This window comes from Hirsutella rhossiliensis, assembly GCF_020360975.1.
Source record: "Hirsutella rhossiliensis strain HR02 chromosome Unknown scaffold00017, whole genome shotgun sequence".
Classification (NCBI taxonomy): domain Eukaryota; kingdom Fungi; phylum Ascomycota; class Sordariomycetes; order Hypocreales; family Ophiocordycipitaceae; genus Hirsutella; species Hirsutella rhossiliensis.
This window is the reverse complement of record NW_025408683.1, coordinates 517,081-537,493: the sequence shown is the minus strand read 5'-3', so window position 1 is coordinate 537,493 and position 20,413 is coordinate 517,081. Positions and strand designations below refer to the sequence as shown.

At 39.1% G+C, this 20,413-nt stretch overlaps 2 protein-coding genes across 2 annotated transcripts; one reads left to right on the top strand and one right to left on the bottom strand.

Moving 5' to 3' along the window:
• Positions 1-7,446: 7,446 nt before the first annotated feature.
• HRG_10776 (putative necrosis-inducing factor domain-containing protein) lies at positions 7,447-7,965 on the bottom strand (the record flags this gene model as incomplete). Its single annotated transcript, XM_044869246.1, has 1 exon — positions 7,447-7,965. The coding sequence occupies one exon, from the start codon at positions 7,963-7,965 to the stop codon at positions 7,447-7,449; it is 519 nt and encodes a 172-aa protein (XP_044715595.1).
• Positions 7,966-10,281: 2,316 nt separating this feature from the next.
• On the top strand, positions 10,282-11,523 carry HRG_10775 (n-Acetylglucosaminyltransferase-IV (GnT-IV) domain-containing protein; the record flags this gene model as incomplete). Its single annotated transcript, XM_044869245.1, has 3 exons — positions 10,282-10,741; positions 10,799-11,208; positions 11,284-11,523. 3 exons carry the CDS (start codon positions 10,282-10,284, stop codon positions 11,521-11,523), a joined length of 1,110 nt encoding a protein of 369 aa, XP_044715594.1.
• Between the last annotated feature and the right edge of the window lie 8,890 nt (positions 11,524-20,413).

The window sequence follows — 20,413 nt, the reverse complement described above, 5'->3', positions numbered from 1 at the left end:
AGCGTTAAATACTATCTAGAAATATTTAAATAAATACCCTACCTTAGGGATAATTTATTACTATAATATCCCTTATACTTATAATTTTATAAAAGGTTATTCCGACGCTAGCTAGGCGTCTAACCTTATAGATAGAAAATCTATTTCTAGATAATATTTCTATATTTATAAAAATATTATAAGTTAGGCTAGCTAGAAGTAAAAATCTATAGCCCTATTAACCTATAAAGCTAAATTTATTACCCTTAAGGAGGCTAATAAAGAAGCTTTATATTTAAATCGGCTATTTTATTCGATAAATAATAGCTTATCTATTAAAATTCTTAATACTATACCTCCTATTTTAACGGATAATAAGGCAGCTATTAAATTAGCTAAAAATCCGGAATTTTATAAAGAGATAAAGTATAGAGATATTGCTTACTTCTATACCTAAGAAAATATTAAGGAAAGGAGGATCCGGATTTTCTATATTAAATCTAAAGATAATATTACTAATATATTTACTAAGGAACTAAGAAAACTTTAAGTTTTAAGAGCTTTATTCCCTTAGGGAATTAAAAGAGCCTTAAAAAGAAAAGCTTATATCTCTTTAATAAAGGTTTTTTTAGCTATCTTTCGCTTTCTTAGCTTTTCCTTTATATATAACTAATAGGTTTTTTCCTTTAAAAAGGTTTCCTATTAGTAAAAAACAACTTATAAAAATAGGGGTTTTCCTTATTAAAGGTTTCCTATAATAACTCTATAAGGCTTTTTCCTTATAAAGGTTTACCTAAAAAGAAGAGAAAAATTATAACTATAACTAGGATTTTTCCTACTAAGGTTTTTCCTAGAAAGGGTTTTAAAATTTTCCCTTATATCCTTATTATATACCTTATTCTTAATAAGGATAATTCTACTATAAAAGAAATAACTAGTAAAGAGTACTATTTACCTAGTACTTTTTAAGGGAGGCTATAAAAATATACCCTTATATTCCTATTTTACTCTTATAAAGAAATAATAAGTATAAGGAGGCTCTATAAAATAAGCTAGTAAAAAAGGGCTCTATAATATAGTCTAAGGGAATAACCCTTAAAGATAAAGACCTCTACTAAATATCTATACCTTCCTTTAAGAAAAGCAGGTTAAGATAAGCCTATCCTAATAAAATAAAATATATATAAAATGCATAAGTTAATTATAAGTAGAACGGATAACCTATTACCTATTTTAGCCTAGCGGTTCCGAAGATATCCGCGATACGAGAATAGGTAGGGCATAGAATAAGTAAGTTTATAAGTATCTTTTATAACGCTATTCTTTTAATATATTATTTAGCCTATTATAAGCTCGTTATAAATTCCGGACGAAATCCTACCCTATACTCCTTCGACCGACCTTTCCGCTTAAGTTATCTATTACCCGATCCTACGCTTATTACTTATACCTTCTTATAAGTCTAAGATATCTAGGTATCTTAAGATAAATTAACTTAGTATCCTTAAAAGGATATATTATATATACTATATACGTTAATTAACGCTATCGCTTATATTTAATAGGCGGCTACTAACCTTTTCGTAATATAATTACCTAATTATTCCTTAGCTATATACTATATATACTTTAAGTATATACTCTTATCTCTATTAAAACTATTCTTTTAAATATAAACCTATTATTTTATTTTATTTATATAGTAATAAATAGCTTTATAAAGCTAAGAATACTTAAAAGATAATAGTACTATTTAAAAAAGATAGATTTTAAGGATTTAATAATTAAAGTTATAACTATTTTAATAGCTAGAATTAAGAACTTAAAAAGATAATAAACTTACTAGGAAATAAATAATTAGATAATACTTTTATTATATCGCGAAGTATAACTTAATTATATAGTTCTTAGAGATATCCTATAGTAAGAGGGACCTAGGAAGCTAAAAAAACGGTTTAAATAAAGGAGCTAAAAAGAGGTATAGAGAGGAGGGTAAGGGTATAAGGGGAAGTAAAAGTAATAATAGCTTCTTATAGAGGTAGCAAGAGATAAAATAGATATACTAGTAACGGCTAGAAAGGAAGGGAAAAACTAGTAAAAAGCTTAGTTATTAAGAGGATATTAATAGCTTCTTTAAGTAGGATCTTCTTTATTAATTAAGATACTAGATAGGTATAAAAAAGGGCGCTAAATAGAGGAAAGAAGAATAATTAAGGTAATATAATAATTACTCCCTTACTATAATTACTACCCCTATAAGAATTAAATATCTTTACCCTTCCTATCTAACCCCTTACTTTTACTTTTACCTTTATATATTTTTATATACTTCTTATATCTCTTTATATAAGAGTTATAAGCCTAGGAGGAATAGAATTCTTATACCTTCTAGCTACTATAAAAGGCACCTTTCTTATATCCCTTATAGCTTCGTTTTACCCTTTTTACTAAAAAAGCTAATTTTTAACTAACTTTTCTATCCTTCCCTTATAATAATATCGAAAAACGATTCTTCTACTACCCTTATAGTCTATAAGACGATTATTATAGAGCCTTAAGATTAAGATAAGTAAGTAAAGGAGCTATAAGCTTATATAGATAAAACTATTTATAATTTAGTCTTCTTTAATAAGTAGGACCCTCTTAAGCCCCCTCTTTATCCTAGGGCAATAGAATTTATAAAGGGAGCTTCCCTCTTTTTTAAGCTAAGCTCTATATAGTAAAGAGCTCTTTTTACTACCTTAGGTAACTATAAGAGTTATCGTAAGGAGTACCTTTATAAGATAAAGCTACTAACTACTATATATATAGCGATAACGGAATCTATTAATACTATAAAGCTAATCTCTCTTTAAGAAGGGACTCCTAGGTAGTAGCTTTTAAAGCTCGAGACCTTAATAGCTCCCTTAAAGGGCTATATAACTAACCGTATTAAGAAGACCTATATAGTATATCTAAGAGCTTTTTCTACTAGGAGCCTACTAGCCTTATCGTAGCTAGCTAAGTAAGAAGAAATCCCTAAGGAAGCTATCTAATACTTCTTAATAAAAGCTCTTTTTAGCTAGTAGCTATAGGATATATCTCTACTAATAAAGCTAATTAATAATAGTTACTTAACTATCTTTTAAGAAGCTAGCTAAGAACTAAATAAAGAAGCTACTTAAGTATAATAGTAAGTAGTCTTATTCCTTTATAGCTAGCACTCGACCTAGACGGCTCGACCTACTACCCTTATAGCTACTATAGCCCTTCTTACTATGGCCCCCGCTGCTGCTACTATAGCAGCTGCCCCTTTAGCTCCTCCTTCCTCGAGAGCCTTAACCCTATCTTTAACGGCTGCTTTAGTCCCGGCCCCGGCTCTACCTACTACTCTAGGCCCGGTCCCGTTAGTCCGTTCGGCTTAACTAGTCCCTTAATAGACCTTTTAGTCCATTAGTCGAGAAATTAAGGAACTAGTTAAAATTAAACCTTATTAAAACTAATAATAAGGGGTAAACGGGGGGGGGGGTTTAAGTAGACCTTTTAAACTAAGATAAGGATTCCTTAAAAGAATAAAAGACTAAACGAAATAGCTACCTAGCCTATAAATCCCTAGGCTATAGGTTATTATAATACTAATAGGTCTTTAAAGAAAACCGATCTAAAGGATTTAACCTTTTAAAGAAGTTATAAGAAATAATATAATAGTCTCTTAAGGAGGACCCCTTATTATAAAAGAAGAGAGATAAGATTTAGGTTACTAAGAAATAGTACTTAACGCCGCTACCCTTATTTAAGCTATAGGTTTAAAAAAGAATTATTAGTATAGTAAATCTAATATTTATCTTCCTTATAGATAAGTAAGACTGCCTATTAGGACCCTCTAACTATCCCCTATAAAAATTAGCTATCCTTAACTCTAGTACTTCCCTTAATATTTATAATACCCTCTTATAATTCCGGTCCTTTAAGAAGGTATTAAGGGAACACCTTATTACTAAGGAATTAACCGTTTAGATAAAAGGGTATAAGAGGGTAAACTTTATAATAAAATTACTTAATAGGTCTATATAAATTCTTTAACGAAAAAGGGTAGCTTTTTACCCTTAATTCTTAATAAGCTTAATTTCCTTTTACTTTCTTTAAAAGGAAGGGATCTTTTATAATATAACTTCTAAGCCTATAAGGCTAGTTTAAAAGAGTTAGACGATTAAGCTTATTAAGAAAAAATTCGGTTAATTTCTTATAGCTATAGTAGTAGAATTCGACCTCGAAGTTAATAAAATAGATACTATTAATACCTTTATTAACTGCCTCTTTAAGGAATAAGAAGTTATTTATATACGTTTTCCTCTTAGTTTCTAATAACTAGGAAAGGTTCTATAGCTTAGGAAAGCTCTATACGGACTACGAAGATTACCCTTTCTTTAGTAATAGTATTTAATAGGTTCCCTTAAAGCCCTAGGCTTTAAGAAAGTCCCTTAGGAACCGTATATAATATAGAAGGGTAAAATTATAGTCTTCCTCTATATCGACGATATTATCTAAGCTTACTTAAAAGAGGAAGAAGTAATTACTAAGCAGGCTATATAAGGCCTATAATAAAGGTATAAGATAACTAAGCTAAGGGAGCTAAAGTAGTTCTTAAGGATACCAATCCTTTAAAATAGGTCCTAATAAACTATCTAGCTTACCTAGGACGCCTATATCGATAAGGTCGCTTATAAATTCCTTCCTACTTCCCTTAATAAGAAGCTTCCCTTTATGCTTATATTAAATAAAGAGCTTTTACCTTATCCGTCCTTTTAAGCTAGGGAGTAAGAGAAACACTGGTATTAATAAAAGGTAGGCTCCTTACTTTTTTTAGCTATTTCTATAAGACTAGATATCTCTTTTACGGTCTCTAAGCTAGCTAGGCAGAACTAGAATCCTAGCCCGAGGTACTAAGAAGTAGTAGACCGAGCTATCCTTTATCTTTATTTAACGAGATTATATAGTCTACGCCTAAGAGGGTAGGGAAGGAATCTAGCTACCGAAATCTTCTTCTATTCGATTAATTCGTCCTTTATAGATAATTCCTTAAATAGAAAGAGCTTATAGGGGTATATTATATCCCTTTTTAAAGGAACTATTACTTAGAGAGCTTTAACGTAAGCTACTATTACGACTTTAAGTATAGAGGTAGAGCTACTAGCTCTTTTAGAAGCTATAAAGGAAGGTATTTTCCTTAGCTAGCTACTAATATCTCTATAACTATAAATTCCGACCCTATTATCTATAGAATATAATAATATATAGACTATATAAATTCTAATAGAAAACGTAAAGCTATCGACTTAGCTATAGTATATTAATATCTATTAGTATTAGTTATACTAAGAGGTCTAAAAGGGACTTATTTCTATCCGTTAGGTTTTAATAGTATCGATAAAAGCAAACGGTCTTATAAAGCCCTTACTAAAGTAGAAGCTAGCTATCTTTTTATAGTAAATTAAGCTAGAAAACGTCTATAAGAAGCTATCTTTAAAAGCTAGCCTTAAGAGTCTATAAGAGGAGCTAATAGCCTATACGAGAAGGTAACGTCTATAGCTAAAGAAATAGAAAAGGTTTTCCCTTTAAAGGGCCCCCTATTTTAACTAGGTTTCTCCCTTCTAAGAAGGCCCCCTTTCTTATAGGACTTTCCCCTCTTTAGGCCCCTATTCCTTAAGTAGGTCTAAAAGACCCTAGGGACCTAAAAGGGCCCCTACTTTCCTTAAGTAAAGGGATAAGTATAGAGCTAAGAACCTCCTTTATACGCTTACTAGCTCGAAGCCGTATTAGCTATACCCTTACTATAAGGGCAGGCTATAGCTAAGGGGGTATATCGCGAAGCGTAGCTTAATTTTATAGTTCTCGGAGATATCCTATAGTAAGAGGGACTAAGGAAGGTAAAAAATAGGTTTTAAGGAAGGAGCTAAAAGAAGGTATAGAGAGGAGGGTAGGGGTAAAAGGGGAAGTAGAAGTAGCGATAGCTTCCTATAGAGGTAGCGAGAGATAAGACGGATATACCGGTAACGGCTAGAAAGGAGGGGAAAAACCGGTAAAAACCTTAGTAGTTAAAAGGATATTAGTAGCTTCTTTAAGTAGGATCTTCTTTATTAATTAAGATACTAGACGGGTATAAAGGGTAGCGTTAAATAAAGGAAAGAAGGATAATAAAGGCAATATAATACTTACTCCCTTACCGTAATTACTACCCCTATAAGAATTAAATATCTCTGCCCTAACTATCCGACCCCTTACTTTTAATTTTACCTTCGTATATTTTTATATACTTCTTATATCTCTCTATATAAGAAAAGTAGTAGTTATACTACTATTTATTATTATAAAGTAGCTATTTAATTAAACTACTATATTATAATAGCGGTAAAGGGTAAAAGAAAATAAATTAACTAAGCTACTTAACTAGTTAGTTAACTACGCTTATTAATAGTTAGTTATATTTATATAGCTTACGCTTATAATAGAGCTTAGCTTACAATAGTTATATAACCTTAATTAACTAGTATTTAAACCCTTTTTAAGTAAGAGAAGGTAAATAGTACTATATATATAAAGGTTATATAGTACTAGATTCTAAATAAAATTACTTTTTATATCTTTACTTTTTTTATAATATCTATTTAGGAGCCCCCTCCCTTTTTTAAAATAACCTCCTTAGATAAATAATAAGGTAGCTAAATTTAATATTAAAATAGCTTTATATTTAGTAAACTAAGCGGTCTTTTACTTATTACCTTATTATTTAAAAGCTAAGGTAGTAAAGAAGTATATTAAAGAGTTAGTATAAAAGGCTAGAGTTATACTTAATAGATATAATAGTTATATATAAAGAAGCTTACCTAACTAAAATAACTCTCTTAGCCTAAGTATATAATATAGGCCTAACGTAAGTATAGGAATATTATAATACTTTTTTTTAGCTAGCTATTTATAGTTACGATACTTATATAAACCCCTGCCTTATCTTAATAGATAGACTAAGATATATATTACTAAATTTACCTTTCTATGCTCCTATTTCTTTTACTACGCTCTTAAGCTACTACTTAAGAGTAGGATAAGGTAGAAGTCGCTATCTAAGACAAGGAAGAAGTATAGCGAGATTTATATACCGACGAACTCTCTTTAGGACGAGCAGGCAAGCAGTCAGGCGGCCAGGGCTTAATTCGACGAAATAACATATCTTTAAGCCTCCAGCTCGAATATATAGAAATTACGTAAGCAGCCTTCGTGCCCGTAGGTGCGAATAGCTTTACTTAGCACGAAGGCGAGCACGTGCGCGCAGAGGGGGGCGCGCAGTCAAGGTGGGGAATGTACGCACCTAATTGTGCGGTATCGGCGCTGCGCTTCAACCAGCCATACTTCTCTACTTTTAGTCGGACTACTAGGCAGAGCGGTCGGATATTTAGTCACTCCCTAGGTAAACGTGCCTACTGGTTAACACTAGGTGTGGTAAATCCCCCAGTAAACGTTGCCACCTCCGCCGTTACCACTGCAATGCATCGAGCCCTTAGCCCCAATCTTGCCATCATTGCCTCTCCTGAACTTTCGGATGGAGTCCCTGATGAGGTCCATAATGTCCTCATTGCCTACGTACGTATACCATGGTCCCCCTCCAGAGGCGCCAAAGGCACAAGATCCGTATGTCGCCAGTGTACGCTGACTGCCGCTCAGAGTCCAGCGGCCACCATTCTGGACGTTTGAAGAAAGGCGCTCGCAGTCAGACGTCAGAGGAGATGCTTCGCTGCCCTGGTCGATAAAGGTGGAGTCTCCGCATTCGTTTCCCCTCTTGCTCAACGTGAAGGTAGCGCTATCGGCTTCGCTACGCTTCTCAAGAACCGCAGCCCCGTCCTCGGGCTGCAGAACCTCTAGGAGGCCACTGTGAATGACGGAGCTTGGGGCAGCCTGGCCAAGGCCAGATGAGGCCAACACAGCGGCATAGGGGAGAAGTGAGAGCTTCATCGTGACTTAAGAGAGCTCGACGAGGCTCAAGGATTAGATAAGATAATATTGGGATGATGTAAAGTTAAGCACTGAGTTCTTAGAACAGGTCGAGACAGAAGCAGCGGATGCGTTTAAATTTATAGAGCTGAGAATCATTCTCATCTCCACGGCATTGTTATATCCGGTTACTGCTCTGGAGCCTTCATCAGCGTTCAGTTTAATAACAGGATCTTTAAACTGAATCCTTAGAATAACCGCCGGTAGCTTTAGGTCTACTATATTAAAAATAAAACGTTAAGTAGGTAAGACCGTAGGTGGACTTTTATTAAGAGCATATATGCTACCACGTATATAGATATATGCTCTGACGCCTTAAACCTTAAAGGGCAGTAGAGAGAGAAAAACTTCGGGACTAGTCTTATTAATTAGCCTAAGAAGGAAGCCGATATTAATTAATCTAAGACGCTAATAGGCTTAAGAACGAGGTGGTCTAAGCAGGGTTTAGGATAAACGAGCGCTAAAGCGAGGACTTTTGGCTATAATATAGATCCTACGTTTTAAGTTCTCCTAACGGTCGGATTCTTTAACAGCGCTAATAGTACGTAATAAAAGGTCCTAGAAGACTTAGCTAGGAGGCCTCGACCCCTAAGGCCTAGCCCCCTTAACCTTCTTATAAAGGCTTATATCTTTATATATAGCTAAGCCGCTATTAGGAAGGTTATAGGCTTCTTAGACCTAGCTATATATATTAAAAGGCTCCTAACTAGCCTAGAGGCCTTTTATAATATATAGCTATACTAGTGCCCTAGCTACCTAGGTATCTTTAGTAACGAGCTAGCCGACTAGCTAGCTAAGAAGGGCTTAGGGGCCCTTACCTAAGGAACCCCTTTAGTCTCTATTAGCTACTTATAAAGAAAGGTCTAATAAGCTATTAAGGACTACTAAAAGGGCCTCTAAGCTACTAAGGTTACTAAAGGCCCTAAGGCTAAGGACCTAGGTAAATACTATATATCTATTTAAAAGACCCCCCGCTTAGCCTTTAGCCTAAAAAAGGACCTTATAAGGAGGCCTAGGCCGACCCTTTCGGCCTTTTACTAGCTCTTCTTTAAGGCTAGCTTCTTATTTTCCTTCTTAAAGAGGATTAATAAGGAAGACTAAGATAACTACTACTATAGCTAAGGAAGGTATATAGCTAAGCACCTTATCTTAAGGTGCCTAAACTATAGGAGGGAAAGAGAGGTCCTTTACTAGGCCTCTAAGGGACGGGAGGAGGCCCTTAGCCTACCTCTTCTCTATAGCTCTAATAAAGGAAGGGAAGCCCTTTTAACCTTCTTAGCTAAAACGGAGATAGGAACCGCTAAATAGCTTAAGAAGGAGTACCCTAGGGGCCCTAGGGCCCTTAGGGGGGCAAAACACCGCATAGGAGGAACTAGATTAACCTTTCCTTTATTTTTACCTTTATAGCTACCCTTTCCCTAATTAGTTATAAGCCTCCGGGCTCTATAGCTAGCTAGGACTACTAATAAGGGTCTAGGCCCCTATTAGCCTCGCTATAGCCCTAGAGGCTATATACGAGTAATAATATAAATAAATAAAAAGTATATAATAGAATTCTTTAGGACCGACCTAATATCGCTCGCAACTAAGAGGCGAACTATAGCTAAGTTATAGGGACCCTAAGCAGTAGACTTAGGACTCTTTTCGCTCTTATTCGCTGACCTATTATCGTGAAAGACGTTAGTGGGCGCTATGTGAACGGAATCTAAAATCTTCTGTTTCGATGTAAGTAGTAGACCAAGGAGCGCGAGATTATAACGCGAAGCGCAAAAACGAAAATCGGAAACCTTTCGTATTTTCTTAGAGGGGAAACCGTTCACGACCCAAAGAACTAGACACCAGACAAGCAAGCGGGCAGAGCAGCATTTGAAACCCTGTTTGCAATTGCCACAGGAAGGCTCGACAATGAGCAGAAAAAAAAAATGAAAAGCCCGGCGACAATGCCGATCAACTATTTTCAATATCAACTTCACGCGGGAACAGACCATGCCCCAGCTACTAGGGACAGGATGCTGAACACTTGCAGAAGTTTGGCCTTCAAGCAGGCCTGTTACTGGATAATCAACAAAGTTAGGAAGATGTAAAGCGTAAGAAGTGTGGGGCTTCCGGGTGGTCGAGACGCAAGGGAAGAATTGTGATCCCTCTGCACGGAATAAATTCATTGATTCCTTTATCCCCTCACTTCGATTATTGTTGATTTTTCTTTATGCTAGTCCTTTGGCTTGAGCTAATTCCCAGACTGGCACCAAGTCTACACAAGGAGCAGCTATGCTCCTAATGCGTCTTAACGCCGGCTTCTGGCTCTTATGGCTGTCGCTCCTCACTTTCTGTTACTTCAACTCGTACGACGATCCGTCCTCCATCTTCTACGACCAGAGCAGGGCCTACGAGCAAAAATACTCGCTTCAGCGAGCCGCCGAGGCCAAGGCCTATTTGCAGCATCTTCCGCCTAAGATCGACCAGGCAGAGCCACATGGCAGGCTTCTCTGCATCGGCATTCCGAGCATCAATCGCACCTCCGAGTCCTTCCTCGCCTTCACCGTCGCCACCCTCGTCGATACCTTGACGCCCGAGGATCGCGCATCCATCCATCTCGTCGTCCTTCTCGCCGACAGGGCCCCCGAGAATCACTTCGCTTACAGCCAGCCCTGGCTGGCTAACATCGCCGACGAGGTCCTTCTTTACGGCGACGGTCCGTCAAGCACTAACGAAAGCGTGTATCGGACCGTTCCATATAGTGTCTATAAGGAAGGGCCCGGCCGCGGGACCGGCCGCGTTGAGAACATGCGCCTAGACCACTCGGTCCTCGTCGAGACATGTCGGCACTACGGCTCTCCCTATTTCGCACTAGTCGAGGATGATATCATAGCCTCGCCTCGCTGGTTCGCACAACTCAAGAAGAGTCTACAGTACGTCGAGACTCAGTCTAAAAAGACTAGCAAGGACTGGGTATATCTACGTCTCTTCTACTCGGAAATCTTTATGGGCTGGAACAACGAAGAATGGCTATCGTACTTCCAGAATATTATTCTGGCCTACATAGTTGTTCTTCTCGCCTTTCTGGTTAGGATACTATTGAGGAGACGGCTCAAGTATGTGCCCGTTATGGGGTCGGCCCGCTCTTGTGCCCTACTTATGGCGCTCGTTCTGGGCCTCTGGCTTCCTGCCCTAATCGCCCTCTATTTCATAGCCGGGCGAATATCCGTAAGCCGCATTAACCCGCTTACGTGGAGATGGCAGCCGGCACGCGAGATGCCTAATTACGGCTGCTGCGCACAGGGGCTGGTCTTTCCGCAGCAACATCTCGAGGGATTTCAAGCGTTGCTGAGGAACCCTCCGTATGCCTTTGCCGGGGACCAGATCCTCGAGGACTACGCTAGGGATCATTCCCTGGCTAAGTGGGCCCTAGAACCGAGCGTTTTCCAGCACGTAGGCCTAAAGCAGTCGTCAGCAGGAGATCAGAGAGCCGAGGTATGGAATTTCAGCTTTGAGAGGCAGCATGGGAAAGGGGAAGCATAGCCTGTTAATCACGCAATCACATGAAGGGCAAGGGTGACGGGAAGTCACCCATACCCCCGGGCCCCCTATTTGCCTAAATTTGGGATATAGGGGGCCCACAGCCAACGGGCCAAGCAAAAGGCCCCAGTACGTTGAGAACGGAGTGATGTACTTACACGCAATGGACGGGAGGGGAATGCAGTGGTTGTAAGGCCAATCAGACGGGGGAGGATGGCCAATGCTCACTTTTCACTTAAACGTGTTTGAGCAGAATACCGATGGAGGATGAGGCCCCCCCTCTACACACACAACAGAACCCGGCTGATTCTTTTCCTTTTCCTTTCCCTATTTACGGGACGTTATCGTGCTGCGCGCGACATATGTCCTCAGCGGACGGCCTTCTACTCTCGGCTACGCCTCGCTGGAAAGCAACCATTCATTCAACACGCTGCAGTGTACTAGTGGAACCACTTCAGGGTAAATATCCAGATATCGCATTCACGAACAAGCGACTTGTTGTGCCTATACACGAGGAGTGAGAATAGAAGGTTTGACATTGACATGCACTCGCCTGTGACGACCACCGGACACCACGTAGCACGTAGATTCCTTCCTTTAAGCGTTTACAAGGGAAGCCCCGACGTAGTACCCTCTCAACACCCTGTGCAAGGGAACCGAATTCCAAACCGTTTACAAAGTACTCCCGACCCGTTTACAAGATCACCACATTGCCCCGGCTACCACCCCGAACCCTCAATCCCACTCATGGCTACGGAACCAACCCCCCGAAGGAGGTGGGACCAGGCCGAAGGACTGGGCGCGAAGAGCCACACTCACAACTCTTCGATTGCGTCAGCTCGTTCACAAGCAAACTCACAAAAGGTCACGCCACGGAGGACCTGAAAGTGCAACGAGCAAAGGGACGAGATCAAAGCACACACGAAGGCATTAACAATCCTCCAATAAAGTCGCTCCGCCACATTAAACACATACAAACAGTACACAGTTGGCCCTCAACCGGAGGGAGAACATCGAGTGGAAGAGGACACTGGTACGAGCAGGAACGAGAACCTTGTAGGAGTGACGGGGTCACTTCTACCCCATGGCCCCCGAGCAGAGCGACTGTCTCGAAGACATAGATCTCTTTTCTTTTCAACTCCGTAAGGACATCATCGCAAGTGCACTGCCTTTTCTTGGACGGAAAGGACCTGATCCAGTGCAGGTGGATGCTCCTTTGCAAGGACTAGGACTAACAATATTCCGGAGGAGACTGCTTATAACCCCACTTTCCGCTTAAATAGTTCAAGCAGAACCACACCGGAGGGTATAAGACCACTCCTTCTAAACTGCGTTCAAACTCGGCGCAAGCGCTCCGCTGTCCTCGCCTGCGGCTCGCCGGGAAGAACTAGGTAAGAATAGTTGATAGGCTGTTGACCAGGAGGGACTCGGAACAGTTAGACACAGGGAGTGACGCTTAAAGGACACACGGACAGTGGACGATAAGCATTAACGGAGGAAGAGCAAAGAACAATGGGCCTGATAAGAGGAAACAATGCAAGGATAGAAAGGACGGATAAAGAGAGGAGAACAAGAAGTAGCGGGAGGAATATAGGAGCAGGGCGAAAGGGATAAAAGGACGATTAAAAAGAGGATAGAGGAAGCGACGAGTAGAATAAAGAAGACAGAGAAAGTAACGAGAGGAGAATATATAGCGCCTACGGCGCGATAAGAAGTACCGGGTGTCGGCGGATAGGTCTTAGATAAGTGTCCTCGGCACTCCCTCTCCGCCCTAGACGGGCTCCGATCCGTTCTATTCTAAGGCAGAGAGAGTATTACTATTTGCCTAAGACTAAATCTTTATTCGACTAAGAGGGCCCGTGCGGGCCCTACCTCACCGCACCTATACCTAAATTTTCCCCGCCTATACGCTTATACGTAACTTAACTACTAACGTATAGTAGCTATAAAATAATTATAGATTAATTTTTCTCTTAATACCTCTTACCCTTATCGTTAACGCCTTTAACCCCTATCGTTAACGCTTTTTACCCCTATCGTTAACGCCCCTTACCCTTATTACTAATAGATCTTTATCTTCTTCTTAATAAGCTAGACGAGCTAAACGTGCCTAATAAGCTAAATAAGTCTATTAAGAAGCGAAGCTAATTCCTCCTTTACCGCCCTTACTAGTATTTAACTCCTTTAACGAGCTCTATACCTTCCTTTAAGACTTCTGCTATAATTCTCGCGAAGAGAGATGCGAGAAGTGCATATAAAATGCACGAAGGTGAAATTAGAAGTAAGGGGTCGGATAGGCAGGGCAGAGAGATTTAATTCTTACGGGGGCAGCAATAAAGGTAGGGGAGTGATTATTATATTGCCTTAATTGTCCTTCTTTCCTCTATCCAACGCCCCTCTTTACACCTATCTAGCATCTTAATTAATAAAGAAGATCCTGCTTAAAGAAGCTACTAATGTCCTTTTAACTACCGAGCTTTTTGCCGGTTTTCCCCTCCTTTCTAGCCGTTGCCGGCATATCCGTCTTATCTCTCGCTACCTCTATAGGAAGCTATCGCTACTTCTGCTTCCCCTCTTACCCCTACCCTCCTCTCTGCACCTCCTTTTAGCTCCTTCCTTAAAACCTGTTTTTTAGCTTCTTAGGTCCCTCGTACTAAGGGATATCTCCGAGAACTGCGAAATTAGGCCACGCTTCGCGACATACCCCCTTAGCTATAGCCTGCCCCTTAAGGGCATAGCTAATACGGCTTTAGGCTAGTAAGCGTATAAAGGAGGTCTTAGTCTATACTTATCCCCTACTTAAGAAATCCGGGTTTTAGCCCCGGGCTCTTTTAGACCTACTTTAGGAAAAAGGGGCCTTAAGGAGGATATTAAGTGCTATAAGAAAGGGGGGCTTCTCTAAGGATAAGTCCTTAAAAAGGGGGCCTTTAAGAAGAATAAGTCCTAATTAAGCTAGGGGCCCTCCTCTAAGATAAGTCCTAATTCCTCTCTTCGGCTATAGACGTCTCCTTCCTCCTACGTGCTATTAGCTCCTCTTATAGACTCTTAAGGCGGGCTTCTAGGGATAGCTTTTCTCGAACGTCTTCTAGCCTAATTTACTATAAAAAGACAGCTAGCTTCTACTTCGGTAGGGGCTTTATAAGACCGTCGGCTTTTATTAATGCCGTTAGAACCTAAAGGACGGAAATAAGTCCTCTTTAGACTTCTTAGCGTAACTAATACTAGTAGATATCGATATACTATAGCCGGGTCGATAGCTTACTATTTTCCTCCGTAAGAATTTATATAGTCTATATATTATCGCATTCTATAGCTAACGGGGTCGGAATTTATAGTTATAGAGATATTAATAGCCGGCTAAGGAAAATCGCTTCTTTTAACGCTTTTAAAAGAGCTAGTAGCTCTGCCTCCGTGCTTAATATAGTAACGGTAGCTTACTTCGAAGCTCTCTAAGTAATAGTTCCTCTAAAAAGGGATATAATATACCCCTATAAGCTCTTTCTATCTAAGGAATTGTCTATAAAGGACGAATCGCTTAAATAAAGGAAGATTTTAGTAGCTAGTTTCCTTCCCTGCCCTCCTAGGCATAGACTATATAATCTTATTAAATAGAGATAAAGGATAGCTCGGTCTACTACTTCTTAGTGCCTAGGGCTAGGATTCTAGTTATGCCTAGCTAGCTAGGAGACCGTAAAAGAGATATCCGGTCTAGTAGAAATAGCTAAAAAAAGCGGGGAGCCTACCTTCTATTAATATTAGTGTTTCTCTTACTCCCTAGCTTAAAAGGATAGATTAGGCAAAAGCTCTTCGTTTAATATAGGCGTAGAAGGAAGCTTCTTATCGAGGGATTTAGGGAGGAATTTATAAGCGACCTTATCGATATAAGCGTCCTAAGTAAGCTAGATAGTCTATTAGGACCTATTCTAAAGGATTTATATCCCTAGGAACCACTTTAGCTCCCCTAGCCTAGTTATCTTATACCTTTATTATAGGCCTCGTATAGCCTCCCTAGTAGCAGCCTCTTTCTCTTTTAGGTAGGCCTAGATAATATCGTCGACGAAGAAGAAGACTATGATTTTACCCTTCTATATTATATACGGTTCCTAAGGGACTTTCTTAAAGCCTAGGGCTTCGAGGGAACTAGTTAAATACTATTACTAAAGAAAGGGTAATCTTCGTAGTCCGTATAGAGCTTTCCTAAGCTATAGAACCTTTCCTAGCTATTAGAAGCCTAGTAGAAAGCGTATATAGATAACTTCTTCTTCCTTAAGTAGGCAGTTAATAAAGGCGTTAACTATATCTATCTAATCGAGCTCGAGGTCGAATTCTACTACTATAGCTATAAGGGTCCGAAAAGATATCCCTGCTAGGGTAGTTGCCTTAGTAGGAAGATCCCCCTTTTCCTATTAATTCCCGTAAATAACTAGCTAAGCTTTATACTTTTAAAGGAAGCCGTGTTTATTAGTCTTATAGATAGAGACCTACTTATAGCTAAGGACCTATTTTCCTCTTCCCTTTTCCTTAAGGACCTCTTTAAAAGACCCTATCTCTTTATATAAGGCTAGGTAGTCTTTCTAGGCCTAGAAAAACTAGTCTCTAAAGGGGTGTTTTTCTAGCTACTTTTAGTTTACTAGTAGGTCCGGGAGGTCTCTTTTATATACCTTCCTTGCTAATAGCTATAGCTTAAAAAGCCGGCCTACTATAAATGCTCCGTAGGAACCGTCTTTTATTAGCGTTAGATAGAAATCGGAAAAACGATTATAATAGGGGAAAGATTAGTCTTCTTTAGTAACCGTATCGGGCCCTATACCTTCCTTTGCTTCTCGAAGCAAGGATAAAAAGGCAGCCGGGTAATCCTTTACGAGAGGTGCCTTTCCTACCCCCTTAGGGGTCGAGACGGGAAGACTAATAGAGAAAGCTGCTTCTAAATCTTCTTCTTACGTAGGAGGAGGCGTAGGGAGGTAGGCGTATTCTAGCTCTACCGCTTTCCTATAGTCTCCTTCTTCGTCTAGATTATCTAATCTAGCAGCTTCCTCTTCTTCTTCGAAGTCGGCGTTATCCTCGACTACTTCGACGTCGGTTTCTTCTTCCGTTTCCTTATCTAGGACCTCTTCTTAAGACTATTAAGAAGGGGGGATTTAAATCTTCTAAATTAGCTAACGTTATAAAAGTAAGAGGGGCTGTTAATCCCTCTTTCCGTTAAAGAAGCTAGATTCGTCGAAAATTATATCCCTAGTCGAAATAACCTTTTATAGAAGAGGAATCTAGATCCGGAAGATATTTATAGAATTATAACTAATAAGGTAACTAATAAAGGCTCTAGGATTAAGCTTTCTTTTCTTCTTCCTTTTTAGCTATATATCGGTAGTTATAGTATATACCTTATAGCCGTAGGCATAAAGGTAGGCTAGCAAGGCCCTCTTCTTTATAAAGAGCTCGAGGGGAGATTTCTAGTCTATTCCTTAAGTCTTAAAAAGGGTCTCTAAGTCCTTATAGTCCCTTAGTCCCCTAGGGTCCCTTAGGGTCCGGTTCTAAAGGTAATAGGCGGTCTTAACGACTTCCCTCTAAAGGTCGTATAGAAGCCTTATAGTAAGTTTTATCGTATAGGCCCTTTCTATTATAGCACCCCTTAATCTTTCTGCCCCTCCGTTTTAAGCCTAGGTATTCGGCGCTAATAGGAGGGGTAAAATGCCCCTTTTTCGAAGCTAATTTAAGATATCCTTCGTAAATAGCTCTCTATTAGACCGTATCTTCTTTACCTCGTAGCTAAAGTAGGATTTTATTTAGTTAATAAAGTCTTAGAGGGCAAACTAGTTATACTTACTTAGGTAAGTCTATAAGAAATAGGGGAAAACTATCTCTAAAAAAGCGTCTATAAAAATATTACCTTAACGAAGCTTTCCTAGTCCCTAGAGACGTCGGTCTAGTCGACCTAAATTTCCTTATATAGCTGGTCCGGCCGTAAAGGCGTTCGTCTAGAAATTCGTCTCTTAGTCTTTCCTTAGCTATAGTATTCGCATTCGATAGTCTTTAAGCCCCTTATTTATACGCCCTATTATTAGCCTAGCTTATATAAAGCTAGGGGGCCTAGGTAACTAAGTTATATATACTAAAGAAGGCCGTCTCCTTAGGCTGCTAAAAGAGGGTCCTTTATAGTAGACCTATTCCTCTTAGTAGGGAAAGCTAACTTCTTAAGTAATTCCTTCCTAAGGATAGGTCGAAATTCGAGAATAAATTAACCGAATTTTCCTTAATAAGCCCGATAGTTTAAATCTTCTAGACTAGCCTCGTAGGTTTAGACGTCGTATCCTAGAAGATTCCTTTTTCTTAAAGAAAGCGGAAGGAAATTATTTTTATTAAAAATCGAGGGCAAAAAGCTACCCTTTTTCGTTAAAGAATTTATATAGACCTATTAGGTAATTTCATCGTAAAATTCACCCTTTTATATCCCTCTATCTATATAGTTAATTCCCCGGTAATAAGGTATTCCCTCTATACCTTCTTAAAGGACCGGAATCGTAAGAGTATATTATATATATTAAGGGAAGCACCGGAGTTAAGGATAGCTAATTTTTATAGGGGATAATCGGAGGGCTTTAATAGTTAGTCTTAGCCTTATTAATCTATAGGGAAGATAAAGGCTAGATTTACTATACTAACGATTTTTCCTCGAATTTATAGTAGCGGCGTTAGTTACTATTTCCTAGTAACCTAAATCTCGTCTATCTTCTTCTATAATAAGGGGTCCTTCTTAAGAGACTATTATATCGTTTCTTATAGCCTCTTTAAAGGATTAAATCCTTTAGGTCGGTTTTCCTCGAAGACCTACTAGTATTATAATAACCGATAGCCTAGGGATTTATAGGCTAAGCAGCCGTTTCGTTTAGTCTTTTATTTCTTCGAGGAATCCTTATCCCGATCTAAAAGGTCTGCTTAAAAACCTCCCCTTTTAACCCCTTATTGCTAATTTTAACGAAGAGGTTCGATTTCGACTAGTTCCCTAATTTTTCGACTAACGGACTAAAAGGTCTATTAAGGGACTAGTTAGGCCGGACGGACTAACGGGACCGGGGCCGGGCCCGGAGTAAGAGGCGGAGCTAGGGCCGGGCCTAGGGCAGCCGTTAAAGACGGTGTTAATACTCTCGAGGGAGGAGGAGCCGGAGGGGCAACAGCCGTAGTAGTAGTAGTAGGAACCGTAGCAATAGGGGCTATAGCAGCTATAGGGGCCGTAGGTCGAGCTGTCTAGGTCGAGTGCTAGCTACGAAGGAATAAGACTACTTACTATTATACTCTAGCAGCCTCTTCGTCTAGTTCCTAGCTAGCTTCTCGAAAGATAGTCGAGTAACCGTTACTAATAGGCTTTATTAGCAGAGATATATCCCGTAGCTACTAGCTAGATAAAGCTTCTATAAGGAAGTATTAGTTAGCTTCCTCGAGGATTTCTTCTTACTTAGCTAGCTACGAAGAAGCTAGTAAGTTCCTAGTAGAAAAGGCTCCTAGGTAGGCTATATAGGTCTTCTTAATACGGTTAGTTATATAGCCCCTCGAGGGAGCTATTAAGGTCTCGAGCTTTAAAAGCTACTACCTAGGAGTCTCTTCCTCTTAAAGAGAGATTAGCTTTACGGTACTAACGGATTCCGTTATCGCCGTATATATAGTAGTTAGTAGCTTCGTCTCGTAGAGGTATTCCTTTCGGTAACTCTCGTAGTCGCCTAAGGTAGTAGAAAAAGCTCTCTACTATACGGAGGTTAGCTTAGAGACGAGGGAAGCTCCCTCTATAAATTCCGTTGCCCTAGGATAAAGAGAGGGCTCGAGAGGGTCCTACTTATTAAAGAAGACTAAATTATAGATAGTTCTATCTATATAAGCCTATAGCTCCTTTACCTACTTATCCTAATCTTAGGGCTCTATAAGAATCGTCTTATAGACTATAGGGGCGGTAGAGTCGTTTTTTAATATCGTTATAAGGAAAGGGTAGAAAAGTTAATTAAAAATCGGCTTTTCTAGTAAGAGGGGTAAAAGGAAGCTACGAGGGATATAAGAAAGGTACCTTTTATAGTAGCTAGAAGGTATAGGAATACTATTCCTCCCGGGCTTATAACTCTTATAAAAAGAGATACGAGAAGTATATATAAAATATACGACGGTAAAATTAGAAGTAAGGGGTCGGATAGGTAGGGTAGAGAGATTTAATTCTTATAGGGGCAGTAATAAAGGTAAGGGAGTAATTATTATATTGCCTTAATTATCCTTCTTTCCTCTATCTAACGCCCCTCTTTATACCTATCTAGCATCTTAATTAATAAAGAAGATCCTACTTAAAGAAGCTACTAATATCCTTTTAACTACCGAGCTTTTTACCGGTTTTCCCCTCCTTTCTAGCTATTGCCGGCATATCCGTCTTATCTCTCGCTACCTCTATAGGAAGCTATCGCTACTTCTACTTCCCCTCTTACTCCTACCCTCCTCTCTATACCTCCTTTTAGCTCCTTCCTTAAAACCTGTTTTTTAGCTTACTAGGTCCCTCGTACTAAGGGATATCTCTAAGAACTACGAAATTAGGCTACGCTTCGTAATAATAATAATAGCGCTAACCTAGTTAAGCGGGCTAGCTAGGGTAAGCGTATAGTTAACGGCAAAGCTTAAAATATAACTTATTACTTAATTTAGGATTATAAGCGCTTTTAAGCCTCCTAGAGTATTAGGCTTTATAAGGGTTTTATTTAAAAGACTAACTATAACTTTAAGATTATAACGTTAGTAAAAGAAAGCTTTAACTAAAAGTAGACTTTTTAGTTTAATAGCCGTTATAATTATAGGTAGTTAATTAACTTATTAGTTTATAATATTTATCGCTACTAGACCTTAATATAATAATAGCTTAAGAAAAGCC